Raw genomic sequence first — 25315 nt, forward strand, 5'->3', positions numbered from 1 at the left:
CCACCCCTCTGCCGCTTTCTCTCCCCCTTCGCGCCCCCAGACTGACTTTTGCCACCTTTTGGCGCCAAAATTTCGCCCAGTCTCTCTCATTCACTGTTGCCACGCAAAATAATATTTTCCCGGGGATTTGTCAATAGAGTTGTAGCGAACTTGGACTCTTTCCAGCAACACAGAGTCATTCCGGTTGACCTGAATACAATGCATCATTTTCATCCGCGGAGTTAGATGTGCGTAACTCGTCATTAAACTGGAACGGCGATTGCTGCAACAAACATAGAGAGAGAAGTTGAGGCAAACTTAATGCATTAAATTATTAATCTGGACTGAAAGGTCGAGGCGCATTCAATTAAGGCGAAAACTTTGCAGCTTCACATACTGATCCAAAATCTAAAGTTAGTAAAGTTGAAGCAGCTAGAAAGTTTGATTCAAGCACTAAACTTTCCTGTACTTTGATTGAAATTCAGACTCGATATTAACTTTTATATTAAATAAATGAAAACATATATACAAAAAATGTCATGTTCGCTATTTAAAATAAATATTTTCCATCTCTTTAAATTCAGCCTTGAATAATTTTTATAAATATATTATTAACTGGCATTCTCCTTCCATATACATCATCTATAAATTTATTTCTTATTAACCCTGTTACAAAGTTTCAAAAAAAATTTCTTGAAGAAATATGAAAATAAGATTTTATGAAGTTTTACAAATAAAAAGAAGTTTAATTAATACAATCAACAATAATTTGAGAAAAATGTTTAACATTACACTATTCTTACAATCTAAATATTTGGTATTTATAATTATTTTAAATTTTGTACATTGTAATAATTTTATTCTAGAAGAGTGTATTATAAATCATTAATTTTCAACTAAATGCATTGCAAAAAAAAAAAAAAAATGAATTTCTTTCGCTTTTTAAAAAGTGAAATCCATGACCAATATTTGGAATCTAAACCTCATTATTTTTCTTTTTTGAGTCTGCATGATCTTGTGACTTTTGAATTGATTTCCTGCTCCTTTGAAACTCAAATATGACAACAAGCTGTGCCCAATCTCAAATCGCTCCAGCGCGGAGATTGAACTTTGATTGATGCCCCGGAGCCATGTCGCCATGTGCCACACGCAAATCCATTTCTTTCAACAGCTTCTCTCCTCATCTCTCTCGATTGAAAAACTCTTGGCTGAGCAGACGCTGTTTGATGAGACTTTGCAGAAGCAACTGTTGATATCAATCAGCGCTTCGAAAATTCCGATAAATCGAGAGCCGCGGCTTTTTTTCTTCGATCGCATACAAAAAAAGCCTCATTTGCCAAATCCGACGGGCGGAGCGGCCGCTTTTCACTACCGCCAAGATCACTTTCACCTCCCACACGCAAATTTTCGCATTGACGTAGAAAGGGTGTCTATGTGTTGCTTGATTAATTAATGTGGTGTTGCTTTGCACGATGCCGCTCTCCGGTGTGAATATAAATCAAGCGAGGGCTTATTTGTATGTTCTCTCACTGGCAGGTCTAATTTTCTTGCAGGAAAAGCCTTAATTTGGAAGAGCTTATACGTCTGTAAATTAGGACTGCTTGGTCAAAGAGACGGACAGACCCAGCCGACTGGGTTAAGCACTCTAGCCCCCGGCGGACAATCCGAAGGAAAAGGGAGCCGCTTGCTTGACGAGGGGCAGCCGAGTCTGGTGGCAACAGGCGCAGCTGTTTTGCGCAAAATGCTAAACATGGGACAAGTCAAGCTTTGCCTCGGAATTAGCTGGGAATTGGGAAATTTAATTTGGCATGTTCCATTAATAAATAGAAGAATTAGCTTGGAATTTAAATTTTGAAATCGTGGAAATTTATTTTACTGTGGTATTGTACATATTTCCAATATATTCTTTCTCCTCTAATTTGATTTTCCTAAAACTACTCCCTCTATATTCACACTTTTTTACATAATTATTTTACGCAAAGTCAATAATATTAAATAAAAATTAAAACAAACTTATTAAGATATACCCATACCCATATTATCCCTATAGTAATTAAATTTGTTCGCAAAGAATGGTTGGAATTTGGGGTTTAATAAATATTTAAATTACACTTTTCCAACAAAATGCGAGAGGACATTCCTTAGAATTATAAGGTAGAAAAGTCTGTCTAATGAGCGATAATTATTTTATTTGCAATTTTATTATTTTTGGTTTTGGAGTTATATTACTTTTTCTATTAAAACAAAACGTAGGTTTTTATTCGGGATTTTAAAGCGTGAAAATTCGTCCGTTTGAGGTCGCTGGCAGGTCGGCACAGTCATCCGTCAGGTCAAATTCAGCGAGATTCAGGCCACCAAAGAACTGAGAGGTGACTTTCGTTAGTTGTTGCCAGGGCATGGAAAAGGCATGGCCAGAGCTTTGCATTGGCGTGGCAAATGGCGTGGCAATGGCGTGGCTATGGCGTGGTTATGGCGTGGCAATGGCGTGGCAATGGACAAATTCGCTTTTTAATTTAAAATGTGAGGTAAAGATTCAACAAGAGCTTGAAAAAAAAATTTAATAGCTCTATTAAATTTTTTTTTCAGTTCCACTTTTTAATGCTCACTGGATAATTTCAAAAATTACGTTATCCATCTTAAAACATTACTTTTTAAGAATTAAAACCCTAAGAAACGGCTCGAAAGGGGAAATAATTAAATTGGTAACTTGTGACTAATCACCTTTATGTGGATTAATCAAAATAAGTTACTAATTTTTATTATTTTTTAGTTTCTGAATTTCATTTACATACTTAGTACAATATTTGATCTAAACTAGATAAGATTTTTTACTAGGAATAGCGGCGATTTTGTTAAGTGTCTGAATTAAGTTGGAACTATTGCATTTTTTTTTCAGCACACTTGTAAAATATGTAAACCTGTGCTTTTTGCCCCTGTAATCCGTTTCCCGTTTGAGCCTGTCGTTGCGCTGGAAAAAAGAAAGAAATACAATGCGTCGCTCTCTGTCTGTGTATGCAAATTCGCGAAAGCCGCTTTTGCAAATATGTGCTCTCGACTAGTAATGTACTGTGCAGGCTTGCAGGGCGCGCATTTTGTTCGTTCAGGATCGTAAATTAACTCCCGAGGCTGAATGAGAGCTGCCGTATGTACACACACACCCATCGCTAGGGCTGCTGCGAGAGACGCCCGAGTTGATACAGCGAGAGTTTGCGCCCGCTGCTTTTACAGCCGCTCGGCGTTCTCATCTCTGAAGTTTCATTTTCTTTTCATCATAATCCTCTTTAAGGTGTACAAACGTGCCTATAGTCGTTTTGGCGTTTAGTGTTTGAAATTCAAATGAAATTCAGCTCTCGACGGCAGGCAAACGAGAATATATGTGGAGCGTGAGCTAGAGCTACACTAATTGCAATAAAAGTTAGTGGCAAACTCACTAACAACATAATATCATTAGAGACAACTTTATCGTAAATGTGCATTTATGAAGTGCCAAATGCCAAACTGCTTTTCTATGATATACGTCATTTAATAATCTGAATGTTCCCGTCAATTTCAACAGCAATTAAAATAATTTTAATTTAAACCTCTAATTTTAATGATTTACTTTATTTTTTATTTTTTCAGCATTTTAACCTACTATTGAGAGTAATTTTTTTCATCTGTATCACACCTCTTACTTTACAATTGCTTCAAAACTGAACATAACAAAACAGTTAAAAAAATTATAATTTAATTTTAAAAATAACGTTATTTGTGTGTTATTATGATCAATCTACACAAAAATTTATAATCAATATCGAATAATATTTCTTATCGTTTTTTTTAAACACTGTATACATTAAAGAGACAATTTCAAATTTGCATTTGAAGCAATTTATTCATAATTTAAACATAACAAAGTCAAACATGATTTTCAGTCATGCAGTAATTTTCGCAGCGTTGCACATCAGCTGGGAAAATTCTGTTTGTTATTACATTTCCTCGTGCTCTCTGCACCACCACTTTGTTTATATTAAACCGTAATGCTGCTGGAATATATTTAAGGCGAAAGTGGCAGTTTGCTGCTTGACGCTTGGAAAGAAAGGCTTTCCCTCCTTCCTGAAACGCATAAAAAGGCCAAAGGTGAACAACTAACTTTCCATAAACTTTTAAATCCCTTCTACGGCTGTCGCTCTTTTCTTTTCGGCGCCACACAGACATTATTTCCAGACGGAGCTGCAAAATAAATATTTACAAACACATTCGCGTATAAAACGTTTTCTCACCCGTACGGGTGAGAAGTTCGTTGGCAAGGCCAGTTTGCTGCGACGGGAGGGCTCAACTTTTCATTAAGTGCGTTCTTGGAGGAAATTGAGAACAAGGAAAGCGGAAAACGCGTTTCAAAAGCTATTATTTTTTGCTTGTCAGTTTCCTTGTCCTTTGAACTCACAAGATTATTAACAAGGCCTAATTTAAATTTCTATAAAACTAAAAATAAGTAAAATCAAATGAGGCATATTGGTTGATTAAATTTTTATGTATACGCAATTTTGAATTGCTGTATATTTTTTCAGCTGCGACCAACTTAATAGCTTTTGTGATTTTCCTCCTACGCTCTTATAACAGTTTTTCCTCTTTTTGTGAGCATAGAGAGCTAATTAATATGCTGATGAATTTTTGCTTCGAAAAAGCCGCTCTGCGTGAATATTAAAAAGCGTAATTAAAAAATGAGCCGTCTCTCTCGCGTTTTCCATTCTCTGCTGCGCGAGCAGTGCATAAAAAACACTTGTGTGTTATTTGGTTGTTGTGTTGACTCTCCAGCTTTGACGCCGTTGCCAAAATAGCGTACTTTTTGCCTTATAAAATTATCATCAAAAACACACAAACATCCCATGCACATATTCTGGCCATGTTTGTCAAACAGAATGGCTAATGTGCACCACGAGCGGACGAGCCAAGGTTGCTCCCTCGGCTGATCATTAAATTATCTTCCTCTCTCTTGCACTCTCCTGCAGAGAATAATAAAATATTAGCACAAGCTCGCAAAATGATAGCAATTTTCCACCCTTAATGGGCCCGAAATATTAATGTGTGTGTCCGGAACCAAGAGTGTGTTGCGCGGAATAATTACATAACAATTTGCTTCTTTCCTGCTGAAGCAACAAAAATTTAATTAGTTCGTTTTGGGGGGAAATGCTAATCTGCTCTACAATTGAAAATTTTAGCAATAAGTTAGGACCTTCTTAAAAAACTTCTTAATCAAAAAATTTTATAAAATAAATATGTGTGAATGAATTTAAAAAAATCTGCATATTTTGCTCTCGATTTAAACGAGCAGCATAAATTTATAATCCTTTATTTTAGGCGGCAGGTCCCCCACTTTTTCACAATACGAATTCATTTTAGTTTTCCCTTCCATTACTTTTGAGGTGATACATTTTTGGTAATTTTACACAAGCTCCATAATTGACAACAACTGAATGAGGAAATTAAATCAAAATAAAATTTCTCGTTACTTTTTCTAATTTTTTATTGAGAAATCTGTTTCATGTGCAGACTGATATATTCTAATAAAAAATTTCAAAAATTATGATTTTAACATCACTCGGTCTGTATATTATACCATTTTCCAACTAAAGAAAAATGTGTCCCGAAAAACTTTCCCAAAATTTGATTTTGCTAAGAATGTTTCCCATTAGTGTTTTATGTTTCTCGTTAAAAGCACGTCAAGGGAAAGCAAAGCTCTTTTAATCCTTTCAGTTCACCGCATAAATTAACGTGCAAAAAAAAAAGCACGGCGGCGTGATTAGCAAATAAAAAGGACGCAAATATTGGGCGTACGTAGTGCCGGTTGCATAGCAATGAACCAAAAGAGACTCGTAAAGTTTAACGCGCGGCATGCGTGCTAAAATAAAAACACACACGTAAGTAGAGTCAGGAATAAAAAGTGGCGCGCTCGTAAATAAGAGATTTTTGCTCTCCATTATTTGCATACCAAATTCGCTGTCGCTTCTGGTTGGCGCGTGGCTTGAAAGAAGCGGCGAGACGCGAAAGTGGAAATATTTTATTTTCCGTCTGGCTCGGCTTGGGGCAAATAGACAAAGGTGTCTCGTTTTAATCCAAAGTGCACTTGTACTCGCGAGTGCTCCAAAGTGTGCTCGGCGATTATTTCCGCGCGTCACTAATTGCACAAAGTTTAATTACTTCTGGTTGGGACAAAGGGTCTCAAGTTTATCTTCATCAGCGCACATTTTATTTGCTAAAGCACCTCCAGCAGCGTTCTTCATTTTCACCCACCAAATATACTATTAACAACTTTTGAAATAACTGTGGGTGGTGGGGCTAAATTTTGCAAATATTTATATAGCAGTATAGCAGGACGGTTGAGAATAATTTAGGCCACAAATTTTATTAATATTATATTTTTCCAATTTTCAAATATTGTAAAACAAGATAAGCTGTTGAGAATGAGTTTTCAAAAATTTGTATCTATATTTATGTTTAAAATAAAGAATTCAACTAAAAATAGCTGTATAGAGCTTAAAAAAAATGAACTTCACTTTTGTTTAAAAACAAATTAATGCAAAATTCTTCTCCATTTTTTATAATTTCAAGTCTTCCACTGCTATTGATATGCCAATACCAATATATGATCACATTATTTAAAATCAGTGTTGAATTTTCAAAACATAAAAAAAATTGTATACGTGGCAAGAAAATTATGACAAGTTTGACAGTGCTTTTTATTATGACAAACGCATCCACCTGCAGAGCACTATCGCGCATAAGCAAACAGAAAAATCGAGTGCGTGACGATGTAGAAAAAAATTGGCCAGCGCCACTCAATGGTAATTCCGATCTGGCAGCGATCCAGCGTGTGACGGTCGGAAGTGCCGTCAACCATTGTCAGAAGCGGAAGTGCTCGCTGGTCTGGCCGCCGCCTCCGCCGCCGCTGGTCCAGCACGAAAAATGCGACAGTCGCTATTTGGATGCAGGTGAAATAAAACTGCCCGCCATGGTGTTGGAGGATGGTGGAGTTGCAGCAGGTACGTATATATTTATTTATTTTCGATTTCCATTCGCGAGCACATTTGCGGCTTATTTGCTGGAAGTAAGATCCCGCTTGAATGGCAACGAGGGAATGCTAAACGACGTGAAACGTTTTGCGGTGCGCCAAATGCTAAATCCATATTCCAGTTTGAGGGGATTTACAAAAACAAATAGTTAGAAAATGGAGCACGACAAGTGAATAAGAAAAAATGATTACATTAGTAAACACAATTTAATTATAATATAATATCTGCAATTATTTAAATTTATTACATAGGTTAAAATCTGTTATTATTGTATTATTTTTTGCCTTTATATTCTTTTTATTAATTTTACAATTTCAGTAATAATTTGTTTAGAATGGGGGGAAACTGATGAATTGTGAAGCTGTAATTTATCAGTGTAATATTTTAGATATTTATTTAAAACCAGCATTAACAAGTATTTTGGTTATCACCTTGACTAACAGGCTTATTATTTATTATGCTCTTTGCTTTATTTGATTATTTAAAATCAGTTCGAATTTTTAATTCAACTAATATGAGACTGATGTAAAAAAATATTCTAGATTCTGTACTGGAACAGTGACTGCGCTGCATATTTTTCAAATGGCGCTCACAATGATTGCATGTGCATGTAAGCGAGATTTGTGCATATATATATTTTATAATATCCAATTAAAAATGCTGCAAAAGGAAATTTGATATTGTGAGCCGGTAAGCATTAGCATAAAAGCATACATTATAGACAGATGGAGAAGTAATCGTGGAGAGAGAGAGAGAGAGCGCGGGCTAATCAGGGTGTGCTCTCGCCGCCGGCGGTTGACAGGGGCTAATGGCCTCTGCGGACTGGCTTTGCCCGCGTTTGAGTTCATCCACCCAACAGAATGTGCGCCAAATTACTCCTAATGATCGTTTGCTTGGGCATGCAAATTACACGTTCATACATAATTACGATTAAGACGGCGATTCTGCACCCTCAGGGGCTACCAAGATGGTATTCGGCCTTATCTCTAAACAATGTGACATGCAGACTAAGTAGTTTAAAGTTCATAATGATTATTGCTTGAACTGACGAGAATGCAAAGGGATTATCGAATATTGTTTTTGTCTTTAAAAATTTTACCATTTTGTTCAAAGTCAGACAAAATCTACTATTGGTCGCTATTGGTGAAAAATATTCGATCAAATTCTGTTTTTACCATAAAATTCTCAGTCAGCATATGCTACGTGCAATAATATTTGGCCGATATTCGTTCAGCCCAATTTCCGCTACTGTATTCCATCAACAACTGCTCAGTCCATGTCCTACACATACAAATCAAAGGGGAAAAATAAATTTGCAGATGAGATTACATAAAATTATGCGAGTTTTAGCTTTTGTTCCTAATTTATTTTTCAAGAAAAAAAAAACATTAATTTTTTTTTTTCAACAGAAAAATAACATTTCATGATTATGATGTCAATTATATATTATTTTATAATTAAAGAAAAAATATCTTCAAACATTGGAATATCATAAACAATTTCAATTAAATTTAAAATTTATTGAGCAATATAAAATATTTCCTTCTTATTTTTTTTTATATAATATATATGGAAATTATATATTGTCTAAGAGATCGCGTATCTAAACAAGAAAAAAATCTCTTTTGCTCACAAGTAATAAAAATGGATTTTAACTTACAATAATTAGTTATATTTAAAAGGAAGGGAAAATTTTCATTTAAATTCTAATCACCACTTTTCAAAATTATAACTATATTTTTCTTATGTGTATTCAAATATTTTTACATTGAAATATTTTCCTCCCGGACTTCCCCATACTGTCCACCGCGTAAAGGAAATCGAATTATCGAGCAAGCAGCCGTTACACTTGATGAAGATAAATTACATTATATATTTAATGCCATCTCTCGGCGCCACATCAGCGCTTTGATAACGTCATCTCATCATCTAGCGCGTAAATCCTCTAATGCGTAATATTCATGATGTGTACAACGATCAAGGGAAAATTGAAATCAAATAACGAAACTAGATTTTGATTGTGCTGGCTGCCAATTGCTAATTGCAGAACGTGGTTTTGCCACTGAATGAATTTCATTTCACACAAAGCACTTTTGTTATTAAACTTTGTGTACGCATGTTCCGCATCACATGCGCGCTTCAAAGTTGATCCTGTTGTGTGCGATGAAATGAAAACGTGGAATAATATGTACAACGCCTGTTGACGTATTTTATGTTTAACTTTTGTTGGACTAGCTGAGCGCGTTGTTACGTGGTTGGCATGATTCCTCGGAGGCCCAAACTTTTTTACTATCGATTGAAATCGTAAACCTCTCTTCATTTTTATACATTTTTGTGCGCATAAAAGTCTATACAGTGGATTCGTATTTTGAATATGCTTGAGAAAAAGCAATCAATTCTGAATCACGCTTGTGACAAAATCCCTTTTTCCGACGCACACATAGAACAGAATATTGATTGCGACTCTCGGGGCAAATAAATTCCGAACTAGTCAGCAGTCGCTTTTTGCAACGTTTCCTTTCCTGTAGCTACTTTGTATTTCAGGCATGTTTGGCTGCATAAAAAAGAGCGGCAATTGCCGTGTTTGTAAATCTCTCCGAGACGACGAAGACGACGCTACGCTGGAAGGGAGCGTCGAAAGATCTCTCGAGCCCACTCTGTGGCCCAAATTGCGATTGGAATGCGCCGGGCTCAACTTCGACCGCCGACAACTGGCACGTCTGAACCTCAGATTTGCTTCCTTTATTTCTTCCGCCGACGACCCAGAAGGTAGGCTCGACAGCAATTAATTAAATGATAGCGCCAGAGTGCTAAGCCGAAATTAAAATTCATATTTGTAGCTGGCGCTCGAAATTCCTACCAAAAGTTTCAGTTATACTCACAAACAGGTAGAAAAATTGAATATTTCGCAAATGAATAATATCTAATAGATTTGTAAGAAATATATCATGATAGCAGTAAATCCACAAAGAAGAAATTTCCACAATTTTTATAATAATTGGAAGTTCATCATAGGTTATTTTATTTCATGTTTTTCAAGAGAGAAAACAGACTGAAATAAGATCTGTTAAACTAGATTTTTTTTTAAATGGTATTATATTTATTATAAATTATGTTTATTATAAGTAAAAAGCAAAGAATTGCCACTTTTTGTCACTTTTTATTTTAATTTGAACGGAATTCTTACAATGATTTCAAATTTTTATTCAATAGATTTTTTTTTTTTGTAATTTTTATGTTTACATCTTTCCTTTGTCAAGAAATAAAATTAAAAATACAAATTTCTCTGCATCAGGTGGACTTTAATTTAGCTAACTTTAAAAAAAGGCGCATTGGATCAAGTTTATCTTATTTTAAAAGTAAAATAAACTTTATAAGAAAATTAATTTGTCTTCTAGACGGTGACACGGGTGTAGAGCGAGCCAGGGCGTCGGTCGAGCAAGCGACAGAACGACTGCTGCAGCGACTTTTGTGCACAGTGGCCGATCTAGACGCGCGATTCGCCTCAAAGTTCCTCGCAACTTTGGCTTCTAAGACGGAACGTGCCGAGCATGTAAGTTATTGCAAATTTACAGCCACTTTATCACGGCAAACAGTGCAAGCAGCACGACTCGCGCCTTTATATCGTTCGCTTTCGATCTTTAAAAGCCGCACTCGGCACACTTATTCGGCACTAGTAGTAAAAAAAAATCTGCAGCGACCGTGGCCGGGAAGACGCTTCCACTACATGATAAGACTCGACTCACTATCTTGGCCACCGCTTTATCCGAGTAAAAGTAACGCAGACGGAGCTGATGGAGATGAAAGTGGCGACGACGTTGAGACCGCCGCCTTCAGCAGGGCGGTTTTCGAGGATGGCGAGGCGGGGGTTTTGCCACCAGGTTGGCTCAGGGTTCGACCAGCGCAGGGAGCGACTGCCGAAGCGTGGGCCGAATTTTTAACTCCATCTGGATGCCTCAGAAGGTGATTTATAAAATCAGTTAAATTTATTAAATATTTAATTATTTTAACATACATTTAAAATATATTTACAAAAATTCTTTATTTGAAATTATTAAAATTATTTTTTTATTATAAATTTAAAATACATATTTTGGTTTTGCTTCGTTTACCTTTTCTTTTAAAAATCTACAAAACGTGACAAAGCTTTTAAATTTTTGATTTTTTAGAAAGAACAGTTGATCTGATTCCGGAATGCAAACAGAATGCACAATATTTCCCTTATCATCGAAAAAGTAATCTAATATATTTAAAAATTTGATTTAAAAGTGATTATTCTCAATGATAAAAAAGCACCTAATTTGAAGAATGTAAAATTTATGTATAAATTGCAAAAATTTTCCCATTAAAATTGAATTTATATTTTTTTACTTACTCTTAAGTTAAGTTTCCTCGTACATAATCAGGCAATTGCATCATTCATAGATATATTCAAGCAAAATTAGAAAGAAAATAATAATTTAAAGAAAATACTAAAATATGTTTAAACCAGGGATCGTGTGGTGGAAAGATTTGCAATGCTCCTCAGTCAAGCGGCTGGAACAAATGCCGATGATACGGAAGCAGACGAATCGCGCGTTTGTGGCAGTCCAGGCAAGGTTTTAGATGCAGCCCTTTTGCAGCAGCTCCTTTGTGAGATCAAACCGCAGCACCAGCTCTTCTACGGCCCTAGTAAAACAAACACTTTTCCCATTCTCTCGTCTCTGTAGCCAAAAGCACGTTCTCGTGTTTGCCTGCAGGCGAAGCCCAGAGGTGCCGACCGCCTGACCCGCGGGACTTCCAAGTGGCCGTCATCCACGAGGGCGGATCTGGGCCGGTGCTTCTGCGTCTCGGCTTTCACTCGCCCTCCCTGCAGCTGGCCTTTCCTCCCGAGGCGCGAAACGTGGTCGAGGTTCAGCTGCACATCGGCGTGGCGCTTTCAGGGTGGCCTTCGGAAGGCCCGTCCTTTCCCTCGCGCCTTCCGCTGCACCACCCGCTTGCCCTTCTCGCGTACAAGTCTGCGCAAAGCGTAAGTCAAGCACATTTTTTTTTACCATTGTTTCGCCTTCTGGGGCACAAAGGAAACAAACTCCTCCATTGTCTGCCGCCCTTTTGTTTTATCCCTAGTGCGTGTGCTCTTCTTCCAAAAAAGAGGATTGTCGTTGTGAACTAGAGACGGCGAAACTTTTCAAATTCGCTCTGCTCTCTTCGGATGTGACTCTTTTGTGCATGTGTACTTGTAGATAGTATTTTTTTTAGTCCCCTTTCGACTTTCGGCCTCGAACTTTTCTTTTTCGTGGGAAAATTGTTTCTCTTTTATGATGCGGAAGAATGGGGCTTTTCCTGCCCAATTCATGAATTAGATCAAAACACAACTTTCCTATTTAGTATGTGTTAGTAGATTTATACAAATGGAAGGAAAATGTCCTATTTGATTTAATCGCAAAGTGAATAAAACTCATTTCTCTCTCCCCGAGAATTTCCTGCCTCAATTAATTAACATTCCTGCCAAGGTAAATAAATAAAGGAATTCCATTGAATAAAATTCAAGCCGTCATTTTCTTCCTCTCTCTGCTGCTTTGCTTGGTCTTTTTGATGGAGTTTATTTCTCTCGGGTTTAATATACCAACAAAACGAACAAGACGTTTGTCCTGCGCTCATTCTCAATTCACCGCGCGCCTGCTTTTTCTTTATCAGACAGCCTGTGCGTCTTGAATGACGAGCGGGTTGCATAATCCTTATTCCCATGGTGCCGCAGGGCTACTTCGCACTGGCTGTGGCGCCGCCGCCCAACTTGCGATGCGAGGAACGGCGCTCCGCGTGGGCTGCTTCGTTCCCAGGGATGGAGTTGGAGCTAGATGAACACTTTTGTGCCTCGTCGACGCCAAGAAAGGCCGTCAGGGTCCTCAGACACCTGATTTCCAAAATGCGGAAAGAAGCCAACGACGACGACGAATTTGTATGCAAAATTTAAAATTAAATTATAAAATTTTATTCATAATTAAAATTTTAATAGGAGGGACTTGTCACTGTGAACGACTACACTTTGCGCACGTTAATGTGGCACCAACTGGAGCGTTGGACGAGCGTAAACGCTTGGGAGCCAGCGTCACTAGCGGCCCACGTTCTACTCGCGCTGGATGCGTTACTGGCAAATCTGAAATCTCGTCACGCCTCTCATTTTGTTCTGCCAGACTGCAACATCCTTTGCCAGACGCCCCTTCACCCTTCTCTCATCGCAAAATACGGCGATCACGTAAGATAATAAAAGCCCAGGAGCAAACGTTTTTAGTTATAAAAGTTATAAAATAAGAAAAATGTAAAATAAAGAGCTGGGATCCCATTTAATCCATTAAATTAAAGTAAATTTTTAGGGCTGCACAAATTGATAATAAAACAAATCCTCTGGTCATAACCAGCTTTGAAAAATGTACTCCACGCGTGAAAAATATAATTTTCAACAGGAAGAGGCGTGCGACGCGGCCATGCTTGAGGACACACAGTTAGTCATGGACTGTCTGCTGCGTTTGCACCAGGCCAGCACTTCCGCCTCGCCCTTGCCGCAGGGTGTGTCCTGGGACGGAGAGGAAGAGGTGCGAAGGGCTGCTGCTCTTGAAGCGGCCCTCCTGTGGCGATGGGGCACTGCCCTCAACATCGTGTCCCCTTTACCGCCAGCGATGCTGCCACCAGCGGTGCCGTGGTTTGAAAAAATTGGCAGATTTATTTTAAGGGAAGAGGAAACAATCGCTCCCCCACCTGAGCACTTTTCAAACAGGCAAATTGACTATTTGGCTCAGGTAAATTTTTAATTAAAACAAATTATATTTGCTTCCATTTACCTCTTTTTCATATTAAGTATTTAATTTCATTAAAAGTTAATTTGTATTTCTTTTTAGTTTTTTTTTTATTAATTTTTTTTTTTTTATTATTATTTTCAATTATTTAAGTTGATGCTTGAGTACCTTCGCTTCACTAAAAGTTGCCTCGCACCTCAAGCCGAAGCGGAATTTCAAAACGAAGCAGCCGTTGATGTCGGGTCCTTGAGAGACTCGGGCCCGGGTGGAGCATCCGAAGAGACTGAGGATTTTCTGTTCCTAATGCACGCAGTCGTAAATCAAGCCCTCGGCTCATCCGCGCAAACAGTCGGCAAGGGCAGCAAGAAACGACGCCGGCGGCGACAAACTCGCGCGCAGCCGGATAAACAACAGGTGAGACGGAAATAAAATCGAAATAAGGTGTGTTGAGGAAAGGTTGGCGGCAGGTGTGGCGCGACGTCGTGTGCGACGCAGTGCGACGCGAGCCCCTCGCGATCGGCGTTTTGAAAGACGAGATTGCTTTGGTGCGTCACTTGCTCCGGTGGATGCACAACGCGACCGAGCTGGCGCCGCGCGCTTTGAAGAAGAAGCTGTCTAATTTTACGATGCAGTTGTGGGCGACGAGCAGAGAGGCTGTTTGGCACCTGCCAGAGTGGAAAAAGCACAGACAGGAATGTCAGGACGAGTTGAACGCCATGGCCGCTTTTTGCACCATGCTTCTCAACTCGCAGGTAAAAATCTTTAAATTAAATTTATATAGGATTAATTTGATGTTTTTTTTTTTAATTTTCTACAAAATTAACTTAAAATTTATTTTAAGGAGGGTTGGACTGGTGTGGCCGTTTTGAAAGATGCAGCAGAAAAAGGCTGGATTTGGGCAAAAGCGGCTCAAAGCGAGCTCGTCAGATCCGGTTGTCTGCAGTTTGTTTTGGCCCCTGCAAAAGGAGTGGTGCGCAGATGTGACGTCGCCTTGGCAATTCAGCCGTCGTCTAGGGATACGAGTCCCTCACAAATCTCCAAAAAGATTTCAAAAAGCTGTACATTACCCGCAAGAACTAGTCGAACGCCGAATATATCACAAAGTATTTTTATTTTATTTTTATTATTTTTAATAAAAATATGCTTCAAATTAGATGAGCTGACGTTGAGACTAGAGCACCGGAGAGGATCTGGAGGTCACGGAATTCCTTTAATTCCCGTCCACCAGCGTTTAAGAGACGGAAGCCCCCTGTCAGTGGCCCTTGACAACCGGCGTCGACATGGACAGCAATGCGCCTTGTCTAGTCTTGTCCACGCTTTCATTGCTATGCACAGAATTTCGGTAAAATAAAATAAATAATTCAGTTTTTGTAAAAAAGCTTTTGAATAATTAATAGAGTAAATTACTAATAATAAATTATTTAAAGGTTTTGCAAGACGTGGCAGCACTTTTGCCACCACATGAGCGGCAGCCTGTGCTAGATGCGCTACAAAAGCTATCCAGAGCAAGACGTTTAACACGAATGAATTCAGACGTTGGTTTTGAGGAAAAATTTACAATGAAAAATTTTGAATTTCCAATTCTAGACCCTCTTGGGAGACCGTTTGATGGTACGTTATTATTCCGTTTACATTTTTTATTGCTATGTTAATTAATCTCTTGCAGATTCAAGAAATGAAAACTGTCGAAAGAAGTTGGTCGACGCTGCAAATATGGCAATCAACATTTTAGGTACTTGCCGCAACGCTCGTACTTTACAAAGACGGCACAGCCTTTACTCGCCGATGGGCAACACTTCTTTAATTTATTCAACGTCACCTGCCAGTATTCGTCGTCGCCATGCTGGAGCGCCAATGCAGGGAATTGCCCTTTTGCAACTCTCAGATGGAGGACAACTAACACTTAACAGCGGGAGTGATAGAGACACAAGCCAAATGTTCTAGCGACCAAATTTTTTCTTCCTACAAAATTAATTTTGCATAAAAATTACAAAAATAATTTAATGATTGTTTGCAAGCGTCATCATGCAACTTTAATTCAAACTGTCTGCACTTGTGATTTGTGATATGTATAAAAATGTATGAACGCATTACATGAATAATATACATCAGCTTAGAAAAACATTTTATGTATATTCACTTTTTTAATTTAATTAAAATTAAAACAATCTTATTCACTATGGAAGTTTATGAATTTCATAAAAAATGTAATTCATTGATCATTGATCATAATTTACCGATTGATTGCCAATTAAAAAAAAAGATAAATAATACTGCAATTAACCTCACACAAATCAACGCACTTTATGTATAGTCATGCCTCTTTTTCGCCAATTTGTTTTGAATTTTTCATTCTCATCCTTCCCATTGGCCACATGTGCTGTAGTAAACACCGGTCAGCCAATGAACGCACAGCAGCATCATTTCCCTCCAACGAAAACAGAAAGTGAAATGTGCCTCCAGAATTTTTTCTAATTTCTCAAAATTTAATTGATCCTGGACACTGAAATGTCATCGCCAGCAGCGGCGAAGGGAAAGAGAAGCGCTGACGAGGCGCTGCTCGCAGACGAAGTGTCCTGTCCGATCTGCTGCAGGGTTTTTACCGTGTCCGAAATCGAGGAACACGCCGACAGGTGTGCCTTTCTCAATTCACCGTCGCCTTCCAGCAGCTTTTCCCAGCCCCAGCAGCGGATCAACAAAAGACCAAGTCCTGCTGCAGCGCAAGCAAAGGGTAGAACTTCTGCAGACTCGCAGGGGCCGAAGAAACAGAAGCTGTCAGGTGACCAGTTATTTGAAAATCCAGATCATGTGGAGCCGCAGAATGGCACAGCTGAAAAACAACTACTGCAGGTTTGTGTGGAAGTGGAAATTTATTTTAGGAATTTTTAATTAATTTATAATTTTTTACTCGTGGCTTAACAAAAATATTTATTCCAGACCACCACTTCTAAAATGGACCGTTCATTCTCAAAAGAAGCAGAGCCTGAAGTTAGTTTGAATAAATCAGCACCACTAGCAGAACAAGTTCGGCCGAAAGAACTGAGCACCTTTGTTGGACAGGAAAAGGTCATGGGACAGCACAGCATGTTGCGGTCACTTCTTCGAGAGGGTGAAATCACTAGCATGATCTTATGGGGTCCTCCTGGTTGCGGAAAAGTATTTCGCATCATAAAAAAAAATACTGTCTTAAATACTAAATTCTTACATTTATTAGACAACCCTGGCGAATATTGTCTGCCAGTACTGCAAGCAGGGTCGGATCTCTGCTCGGTTTGTGAAAATGTCTGCTGTTGCTTCTGGGGTGAACGATGTGAAAGATGTGGTGAAGGCAGCCAAAAGTGAGATGAACATTTGCAGAAAGCGAACTGTCCTGTTCATGGATGAAATCCATCGCTTTAACAAGATGCAGCAGGTATGGTGACTTTTTTTAATGGAAATCAATTAAAATGAAAATTTAGGATGTTTTTTTGCCACACGTCGAGTCTGGGTTGATCATCCTGATTGGGGCGACTACGGAAAATCCTTCTTTCAGTCTCAACAATGCCCTACTCAGTAGATGCCGCGTCATCGTGCTTGAAAAGCTGTCCTCTGAAAATGTGAGCACCATCCTTAAAAAAGCCCTAAACTCTCTTGGTGCAAGCGTCATTCCTGAAAACCAAAATTTTAAGGAAATTCAGAGGTAATTAAATTTATAATATATAAACACTTTTTTTAATTCCTTATTTCAAGGGCAAAACTGTCTATCGAAGAAGAGGCTCTGAAGTTTCTGGCCGAGATCTGTGATGGAGATGCAAGAATCGCCCTCAATTCACTTCAACTAGCCTTCCAGTCAAAAACTCATGCAGATGTCGAAGAAAACATTCTCGTCACACTTACGGACATTGAAGAAGGCATTAAGGTAAAAAAATTATATATCAGTTATTTTCATGTTGAGTTTGTATTGATTACAGAGGTCTCACATGTTATACGACAGAGGCGGAGAGGAGCACTACAACATCATCTCTGCAGTTCACAAGTCAATTCGAGCCTCCGACCAAAATGCAGCCGTGTACTGGACAACGAGGCTCATCGTAAGTGATGAAGACCCACGATACTTGGCCAGGAGACTCGTCCGAGCCGCTGCTGAGGACATTGGTATAAATTTAAGACTTGATCAAAATTTGTGTAAAATAAAATAATTAAAATAGGCATGGCCGATCCTGCGGCCCTACCACTAGCAGTTGCTGCAATGCAAGGCTGTCAGCTGCTGGGAATGCCAGAGGCAGACATCCTCCTCACAGAGTGTGCAGTTTACTTGGCTAGGTAAGTCTATGATGAATGATGAATATTTTTTCTAAAACCTTAAAAACAGGGCACCCAAATCTCGTGAAATGCAGAACTGCCTTGACAAAGCAAAGGAGTGCATTGCCAATCACAAGGGGCCCCAGCCTTCCGTTCCACTCCATCTCAGAAATGCACCTACGCGGCTAATGAAGGATTTGGGTAATTTTAAAACATTAAATTTAAGTATATAATTTATGGCACTTCCATTTTAAATTTTTACAGGGTACGGCAAAGGGTACAGCATGATTCCTAGTGAAGTTCCAGATTTAAAATATATGCCCGAGGGGCTGGAGAATGTTAATTTTTTTTAGTCGCAAAGATAAAAAATTATATTAAAAGACAAAAGTGCCATGTTTAAAATAAGTCTAATAATTGTTTTGTTTAAAAGTTCTTAAATTTCAAAATATTACAAGTGATTTGATCCAATAAAAATTTATGTTACCTATTATGATTTTTTTTTTAGAAAAAGGATGTTTTATTTGAAAAACTTTTACACCTGAAGCATAATTTAAATAAGTAGTAATGATTCCGTACAACTGATGAAATTCTTGCACTATTATTCTTAAACACCTGGCACGAAAAGTTCTGAGAATGTATATCTATGACCGCAATTTTGAAATATGGTCACACACTTTGAAGTCTTAACGATGACGAGCCTTCTTGTTTCCTTTCTTCACGCTGCTACTACTGCTGCGGTGTTTGCTGCTTGAGTGGCTGGTTTCCTGCTTGGCTGGGGTGATTGTGTCCGCAATCATGGACGAGCCGTTGAGTGCTGAGGAGGTGGAGCCGTTCAGGTCCTTTGTGTCGATTTCACTACTGCCCTCGGACTCGCTGTTGTTGTCTGAAATACATTTTGAGATAAATGAGATTATAGCACTCATTACAAGTTATTTTACACACACCTTTGTCTTGAGATCCCTCGTCTGCTAGACCACTCACAGCAGCCATAGAGGTGATGGAGGATTTGGAAAAGAGTCTTTCGGCCTCTTTGAACTTTCGGTTGCGTTTGTCGCTGGTGCTGGCCTTATTACTGGCCAGGTAGCGGTCCCAGCCTCTAATAATATTTCCATACAGCTGAGTGTCTTCCAGATAGCTGCCTTCGAATGCATAGATTTGCCTCTCCAAACTAGCCAATGTTTCCTGCGCAAAAGGTACCGAAATGTAATAAAATTTAAATTTCACGATAATTTTTGTAAATTTTTCTTTCGAAATCTTACCGCTATTTCGGCTTTTCTCTTTACTAGGTCGCCTAATTCGTTGCGAGTGTCTTGCGATGTTGTTTTCGAAGCCATATTTGTTGATGTTTTGGTTTGTACATTTTTAGTACTCATAATTGACACGATGGCGCAAAATGACAAAATATTTCAAATTTTCCCGCAAGTGAAAAGATTCAAACTAAAGATGGCGTTTGACTGACTTTTTCATAAAGATAAGAAAGAATGCAATACATAATTATCAACTATCAACTATAAAAAACTCGTAAATTTGCACGCAAGCCATGTTTTAATTTTTGAGCAGAGCCAATTAGAATTGAGTATTTCGTGTTCTCTTGAGACGACCACATGTAAACATAAAACAACGTGGTTTTTGCGTTTGCATTTTAATTGTGTGAAACTAGGACCACTGTGTCTGTAAACTGATTTTTCGTCATAAGTACTTTGACACAGCGATTGCAAAGATTTAATTTTAAAAATGGGACGTAAGGCGAAATTTGGAGAGGAAAAACAGAAAAAGGGGCCCGGTAGAAAAGCAAAGAAGCAGGGCGATCCATCATTTCCAAAGCATCTTACAGGTTTTAAATTTATTGCACTTAATTATCTTTAATAATACTAAAATCTTTTACTTCAGAGGATGGTATTACCTTGAAGAGAAATTCGCGTCACCAAAGACTGCGAGCCAAGTTAGCTCAGCGAAAAATTCAAGAGAAAGAAGCTGCCAAAACAAAAAAGAAAGAAAACAGGCAGCCTAAGAATGGAAATGCAGAGGGTTTGTTAAATTTAATTTTAAAACAAACTTTGTTTTAATATTTTATACTTATAGCCAAAGCTGCACTCAATAAGAAGCACCCTAAAGAAGAAGATTTGCTTGAGAAACAGGATGAGCTAGACAGTGAAGGAACTACGGAATTTAGTGACAGTAGCGAGGAGGAAATTGAAAAGCCTCAGAAGAAAAAGCTCACGAAGACTGGCAAGAAAACTGTTGACGATGCATCTAAAACTAAAAAGAAGCCTCTCTTCAAAGAAGGTGTAATACAAATTTACTGTTGAATTGGTTTTATGTGCATTTTTTTAGACGAAAGTGAGGACCATGAGAGCGACGATGAGTTCGAAGACAAAGACTTGGACATTCCTGATGATGATTTCGGATCAGCAGAGGAGGATGAGGGAGTTGAAGGGGAAAGTGGTGACGAAGAAGAGGAAGTTAGTGGAGAGGAAGACGAAGAGAGCGACCAAGAAGAAGTGGATGAAGCGGAGGAATCCGACGGAGTTTCTGACAATGACCAAGACGATGAATCTGGAGATTCTGATGACGATGGTTTGCTTCCAATTGAAAGAGCAAACAAAAAGTTGAAGAAGAAGATGGCAAAGGAAAAGTTAGAAATTTTAATTGACATAAAAATTTTGCAACGGCTAATCTTAATTTAACCTGCAGAGCTGAAGCTGCAGCAGAAGAATTAGAAATGAATGTCACCACACATGACGTCTTCCAGTTTCCTGGAAGTGAGGAATCAGACAAAATTGAAGGTTTGCAAGACGTTCAGCAAAGAATGAAAGATGTCATTATGGTGCTCTCCGACTTCAAGTAAAATTTTTTTTAGATCTTAAGATTTCCAATTTTTAACTCATTTTTTTATTAGACGTTTAAGGGAACCGGACAGGAGCCGCAAAGACTACTTGGCTCTTTTGCTGAAGGATCTCTGCCTCTACTACAGTTATAATGAGTTTCTAATGGAAAAGCTCATGGACATCTTTCCTCTTAGCGAGTTGATGGAATTTCTAGAGGCGAGTGAAGTTACTCGTCCGGTTACCATCAGAAGTAATTCTCTAAAAACAAGACGAAGGGACCTTGCTCAGGTAAACATTATTTTGTTCAAGTTTCATAAATAATGATCTTCTATTTTAGTCCCTCATTAGCCGCGGTGTTAATCTGGATCCGGTCGGTAAATGGACCAAGGTTGGTCTTGTTGTTTTCAACTCGCAAGTGCCTGTTGGTGCCACCCCAGAATACCTTGCTGGCCACTATATGCTTCAAGGAGCATCCAGTTTGCTTCCCGTGATGGCCCTTGCACCTCAGGAGAACGAACGAATTTTGGACATGTGTGCTGCCCCAGGAGGAAAAGCGTCACACATCGGTGAGAAATATATCATAACAACATGCATGATAAAATATAATATTATTTTTTTCTAATTTAGCGGCTGTAATGAAAAACACTGGTGTTCTATTTGCAAATGATGCAAACAAGGAGAGAATAAAGTCCGTTGTTGGCAATTTCCACCGTCTTGGAGTGGTAAATTCTGTTATCACAAACATTGATGGACGAAAGTATCCTCAGGTACGTAAAAGTTATTTCGAAATTTATTTGGTTATTTCTTATTTAATTTTGTCTGTAGCTGATGAAAGGTTTTGATCGGATTTTGCTGGACGCCCCATGCACAGGCACTGGTGTGATTTGCAAAGATCCCAGTGTCAAAACCAACAAGGACGAAGCCGACATTCAAAAATGCACCAACCTCCAAAGGGAGCTCATTCTTGCTGCAATCGACTGCTTGAGTCCAGCTAATAAATCGAAGAGTGGTGGCTACCTTGTGTATTCCACTTGTTCTATTTTGGTAATAATAAATCTTAAATACTGGAGTGAAATTTTAATTAAATTACTATTATAGCCGGAGGAAAATGAGGCAGTAGTTGACTTTGCTCTTAAGCACAGAGATGTTCGACTTGTTCCCACAGGCATTGATTTTGGCGTGGAAGGTTTTGTTAACTTCAAACAGAATAGGTATGTTTTTATCTTAATTAAATAGAAATGTTGCTGATCTTTGTTGCGTAGGTTCCACCCAAGTATGAAATTAACCAAGAGATTCTACCCACATGCGCACAACATGGATGGTTTCTTTGTTGCTAAGCTGCAAAAGCTTTCGAATACTGTTCCGAAGTCGAGGAAGGAGATGAGAATTGAGGAGGCGAAAGAAGAACAGGAAAATGAGGTAAAAGCTTAACAAACTTTTAATTTTGTTCGTGCTTAATTATTATATTTTACCTTATAGGATGATGCTCCCAAACAAAAGAACAAGCATAAGCAGAAGAAGCGTGCAGCAGAAACTGAAGATTCTGAGCAGGAAGTCCAAAAGGAATCTGTAAAGCCTCCTAAGAAGAAGCAGAAAGTAGCAAACGGGCAGCCCGATGGATTATTCATTCTTCCCAAAAAAGATCAGCTTTTGCAAAAGGAAAACGCTAAGGGAAAACCCGGCCAGAAGAGCAAGGGTTCAAATGGGTTGGGTAACAAACCGTCGCCTAAAAAGGCCAAGAAGCCAAACAGCGCCAATGGTCAGGGGTCAACGACCCAAGCAGCAGCTTCTCCAAAGGGAAAAAAGGAGGAAAGAAATTTTAAAAAATATAAATCTAAGCAGCCTAAAAAAGGTTTGAAGATGAAGAGAAAATAATCATAAAACACTGAAGAATGATGATTGTCAGGCCTCTTGCTTCCAAAATAAATACTTTGAAGCTATAAATTCAGATTTTGTATTGATTTTCCCATTACCATACTTAGTCTATTTGCACAAACAATTTTGACTGCAAAGTTTATTGAAGTCTTAAATGTTTGCAAGGCCTTTGATATCTTGTATGATAAACTTACCAAAACTTTGACCTTATTGTTAGCTCTAGAGCCTTGAGAGAAAATTGGTCTTGAACCTGACAGAGATTTAATTTTTTTTTTTTTATATTGGATAAAATTCCAAATTGGGTTTCTCTATTGGAAAATAATTGTTTGTTGAAAATTTAAAATAATATGAAGAGAAAAAACCATTCTCATATCATTACCTTGAACAAACAATTATTTGCTAAATTATTGAAAAAGTATTTTTTTTTCTAATATTTTATTAAAGAAAGATTTAAACAAAATAATAAATGAATTATGTTCAATTGTAAATTGAATGCTCTAGAGATTCGTTTGTTCCACTTCGTAGAAAATTAATTATTCTGTCGCTCACGGCGATTGTTGCCCGGGCGGCGTCGGTTGCCCTGGGTGTAGCCTTGGTACGGATTATAGGGCTGCTTGGGTGGCAAAGGGCCCCAGTTAGAAGGAAGCTCGCGGGAATCGTCAAGATTAGAAACGTAGCCCATAAAATAGATTTCCTGGTTGGACGAGCTGTAAAAATCAAAGTGACGTTCGTTGACCTGCTCGGCAATGAAATACAAGAAGGGGTGCGAAACGTTCATCACGATTTGAGGGGTGTTGGAAAGAAGGATGGCCTGGACGGCAGTGGCGGCTGACCCAGTGGCACCCTCTTCGTCAACCTTCAGGTTGGCCTTGTGCAGCACCTCGGACAGCTGGATGTTGCGGTCAGGGGAGATTCCGGAAATGTCAGCCGACGGGCTGAAGACCTGGGCGACCTTACCGGGGAGGATGGTCTTGAGATTCTGGGTGGTGGAGGCCTTGAATTTTGGCAGGTACAAAGTCAGTTGGATGGGGTTGTTCATGGTCTTCAGGATGTCTCCAAGAGATTCGGGGGTGAGTTTGTTGATCAAGTCCTTTAGTCCGTTGGGATCTGTGGGCAGCACCACGTACATAGCGTGGTTCTCGGGCACCTGGAAAGGCAACTCGATGACTTGGGCGTTGAGGCTCTCAACGGTGCCGTAACGGAAGTGCTCGTAGTTCCTCATCATCTCGGCGAGTTTGGGCTTCAGTTCACCGCTGTGGCTTTCATAGAAAATTCCATCGGTGACAGTTTCCTCCGAGTCAAATTTCTTTGTCCACTTGGCGGTGAGGTGGATGGCGTTGACCATCATGAAGACCGACTCGGGACTCAGGGATTGAGGGCTGATCAGTTCGGAGATGCCCTTGTTGGTGATTCTCCTGACCCATTCGTTGATGTTGTAGGCAGCGCTGCGGGGACGAGAAAAGTCAGCGTACTGGAATTCAGCTTTGTAGCTCGAAGTGAGCTTTTCCTTGAAAGCTTCGTTGATGTTCAGGTTGTTGCTCAGGTAGAATGAGTTGCCCATCGCAATTCCGCCTCGGGACGAATAGCCCAGGACGCGACGAATGCTGCGAGTGTCCCCGAGGGCCTCCTCCAGGTCCGTTTTGGTCTTCCCTTGGGCACCTTCGCTCAACATGGCAAGCAGGGTGCGGATACTGAGGGGAGAAAAGGTGATGCCGCCATCAGGGTCGCTTTCGTAAATATGCTTCAAAAGCTGCAATTCGATTTCACCGAACTTAGATTGGGCCGCACCGGCTCCTCTCTCACCCCCGGGATAAAAGCCGCCACCGCCGCCGCCTCCTCTGCGCTGGGCCCAGCAAAGAGCCACCAGGCAAAAAATCACCAAAAACTTGTCCAACATCGCTCTTCCAGCCTCTTACAACCGCTGCCTGACGCCGACTGATCTGAAATTTAGCGAGTAGCAACAGTGAGTATATTTAATTGATTTGACCTTGGCTTCGAGGTTAGAAGGAAAACCCAAAAGAATAAATAACAAGTGCGTCAAGAACTTAATATTATAATCTTTGATGCTCTCGTCTAAATTAATTTTGTCTTAAAATTTCCCTCAGTCTATAGAAATACATTTTTTTTTCTCTGTATTCAAGTAATTAAAAAATTAACCTTAATTTTCGGCTTCTACTCTGACGCTTTTTCTAAAAGGTTGTCTTCGCGATGCTTTCTTTTGCTATGTTTAGCGACTTATGAGAGACTTAAGGAGGGGAGTTAAAATAAATGTGTGCGTTTAGTGGGTTCAGTAAAATTTGTATTACGTCGTCTCTGGTATGGTAGAAGGAGGAAAGGCCGGGTCAAATTCAAGACCTTTGAATGGTGCTCATGCCCTCCCTTCTCTTCGCTGGGATTTCCAGTGCTCCGCCGTCTCCATGCGTTCTTCTGCACGCAGTTGATTCTGGATTTTTTGTTGTTATTATTAGCAACCCACGTGACCGGCAGGATGCAGTAGTGGCAAGTTGTGCGACAAGAAAAATCTAAA

General features: G+C 39.2%; 5 protein-coding genes across 19 annotated transcripts in view; 3 read left to right on the plus strand and 2 right to left on the minus strand.

Moving 5' to 3' along the window:
• LOC132197728 (uncharacterized) overlaps positions 1-15965 on the plus strand; it is a 95775-nt gene extending 79810 nt beyond the window's left edge. For 3 of the 13 annotated variants that reach the window (XM_059621224.1, XM_059621225.1, XM_059621223.1), the window contains exons 3-18: positions 6727-7001; positions 9576-9800; positions 9872-9919; positions 10430-10584; positions 10729-10994; positions 11524-11702; positions 11771-12039; positions 12769-12969; positions 13027-13266; positions 13475-13807; positions 13958-14218; positions 14272-14556; positions 14646-14907; positions 14959-15146; positions 15232-15415; positions 15471-15965. In XM_059621224.1, coding sequence (XP_059477207.1) covers positions 6727-7001; positions 9576-9800; positions 9872-9919; positions 10430-10584; positions 10729-10994; positions 11524-11702; positions 11771-12039; positions 12769-12969; positions 13027-13266; positions 13475-13807; positions 13958-14218; positions 14272-14556; positions 14646-14907; positions 14959-15146; positions 15232-15415; positions 15471-15748 — 3649 coding nt within the window. In that variant the 3' untranslated portion in view covers positions 15749-15965. Of the gene's footprint in view, positions 1-2276; positions 2349-4221; positions 7002-7573; positions 7642-7700; positions 7722-9575; positions 9801-9871; positions 9920-10429; positions 10585-10728; positions 10995-11523; positions 11703-11770; positions 12040-12768; positions 12970-13026; positions 13267-13474; positions 13808-13957; positions 14219-14271; positions 14557-14645; positions 14908-14958; positions 15147-15231; positions 15416-15470 lie in introns of those variants that run through there. The other 10 variants (XM_059621226.1, XM_059621230.1, XM_059621231.1 and 7 more) reach the window with 10 other exon arrangements.
• Positions 15966-16205: 240 nt separating this feature from the next.
• On the plus strand, positions 16206-18587 carry LOC132198263 (ATPase WRNIP1-like). The gene is made up of 9 exons (XM_059622196.1): positions 16206-16654; positions 16742-16960; positions 17019-17216; positions 17263-17483; positions 17534-17702; positions 17755-17938; positions 17992-18106; positions 18156-18286; positions 18350-18587. Exons 1-9 carry the CDS (start codon positions 16313-16315, stop codon positions 18436-18438), a joined length of 1668 nt encoding a protein of 555 aa, XP_059478179.1. The 5' UTR covers positions 16206-16312; the 3' UTR covers positions 18439-18587.
• On the minus strand, positions 18575-19493 carry LOC132198266 (chromatin modification-related protein MEAF6). The gene is made up of 3 exons (XM_059622203.1): positions 19345-19493; positions 19030-19267; positions 18575-18968 (listed from the first exon to the last, which is right to left on the minus strand). Exons 1-3 carry the CDS (start codon positions 19456-19458, stop codon positions 18769-18771), a joined length of 552 nt encoding a protein of 183 aa, XP_059478186.1. The 5' UTR covers positions 19459-19493; the 3' UTR covers positions 18575-18768.
• A 161-nt stretch (positions 19494-19654) lies between these two features.
• On the plus strand, positions 19655-22855 carry LOC132198262 (uncharacterized). Its single transcript, XM_059622195.1, has 12 exons — positions 19655-19919; positions 19976-20113; positions 20168-20371; positions 20420-20720; positions 20780-20929; positions 20985-21201; positions 21251-21479; positions 21541-21680; positions 21739-21957; positions 22012-22124; positions 22176-22332; positions 22393-22855. Exons 1-12 carry the CDS (start codon positions 19820-19822, stop codon positions 22786-22788), a joined length of 2364 nt encoding a protein of 787 aa, XP_059478178.1. The 5' UTR covers positions 19655-19819; the 3' UTR covers positions 22789-22855.
• Positions 22856-23194: 339 nt separating this feature from the next.
• Positions 23195-25285, minus strand: LOC132198264 (antichymotrypsin-2-like). Of its 3 annotated transcripts, none has more exons than XM_059622200.1 (2): positions 25144-25285; positions 23195-24728 (listed from the first exon to the last, which is right to left on the minus strand). In XM_059622200.1, exon 2 carries the CDS (start codon positions 24683-24685, stop codon positions 23318-23320), a length of 1368 nt encoding a protein of 455 aa, XP_059478183.1. In that variant the 5' UTR covers positions 24686-24728; positions 25144-25285; the 3' UTR covers positions 23195-23317. The 3 variants fall into 3 exon arrangements, with proteins under 3 accessions (XP_059478183.1, XP_059478182.1, XP_059478180.1); XM_059622199.1 differs by having other exon boundaries at positions 25095-25235; XM_059622197.1 differs by lacking the exon at positions 25144-25285 and adding an exon at positions 24946-25086.
• Between the last annotated feature and the right edge of the window lie 30 nt (positions 25286-25315).

The sequence above is a fragment of the Neocloeon triangulifer genome, unplaced genomic scaffold (genome assembly GCF_031216515.1).
Source record: "Neocloeon triangulifer isolate White Clay Creek 2 clone unplaced genomic scaffold, ASM3121651v1 ptg000012l, whole genome shotgun sequence".
Classification (NCBI taxonomy): Eukaryota; Metazoa; Arthropoda; class Insecta; order Ephemeroptera; family Baetidae; genus Neocloeon; species Neocloeon triangulifer.

Coding starts and splice junctions, on each gene's coding strand:
- LOC132198263 (XM_059622196.1), top strand. CDS start 16,313: ATGTCATCGCCAGCAGCGGCGAAGGGAAAGAGAAGCGCTGACGAGGCG. Junction 16,655..16,741: donor CTGAAAAACAACTACTGCAG/GTTTGTGTGGAA, acceptor TATTTATTCCAG/ACCACCACTTCTAAAATGGA. Junction 17,939..17,991: donor AGCCGCTGCTGAGGACATTG/GTATAAATTTAA, acceptor TAATTAAAATAG/GCATGGCCGATCCTGCGGCC.
- LOC132198266 (XM_059622203.1), bottom strand. CDS start 19,458: ATGAGTACTAAAAATGTACAAACCAAAACATCAACAAATATGGCTTCG. Junction 19,268..19,344: donor AGAGAAAAGCCGAAATAGCG/GTAAGATTTCGA, acceptor CCTTTTGCGCAG/GAAACATTGGCTAGTTTGGA. Junction 18,969..19,029: donor CGAGGGATCTCAAGACAAAG/GTGTGTGTAAAA, acceptor AATGTATTTCAG/ACAACAACAGCGAGTCCGAG.
- LOC132198262 (XM_059622195.1), top strand. CDS start 19,820: ATGGGACGTAAGGCGAAATTTGGAGAGGAAAAACAGAAAAAGGGGCCC. Junction 20,930..20,984: donor ATGGTGCTCTCCGACTTCAA/GTAAAATTTTTT, acceptor TTTTTTTATTAG/ACGTTTAAGGGAACCGGACA. Junction 21,202..21,250: donor GACGAAGGGACCTTGCTCAG/GTAAACATTATT, acceptor CTTCTATTTTAG/TCCCTCATTAGCCGCGGTGT.
- LOC132198264 (XM_059622200.1), bottom strand. CDS start 24,685: ATGTTGGACAAGTTTTTGGTGATTTTTTGCCTGGTGGCTCTTTGCTGG.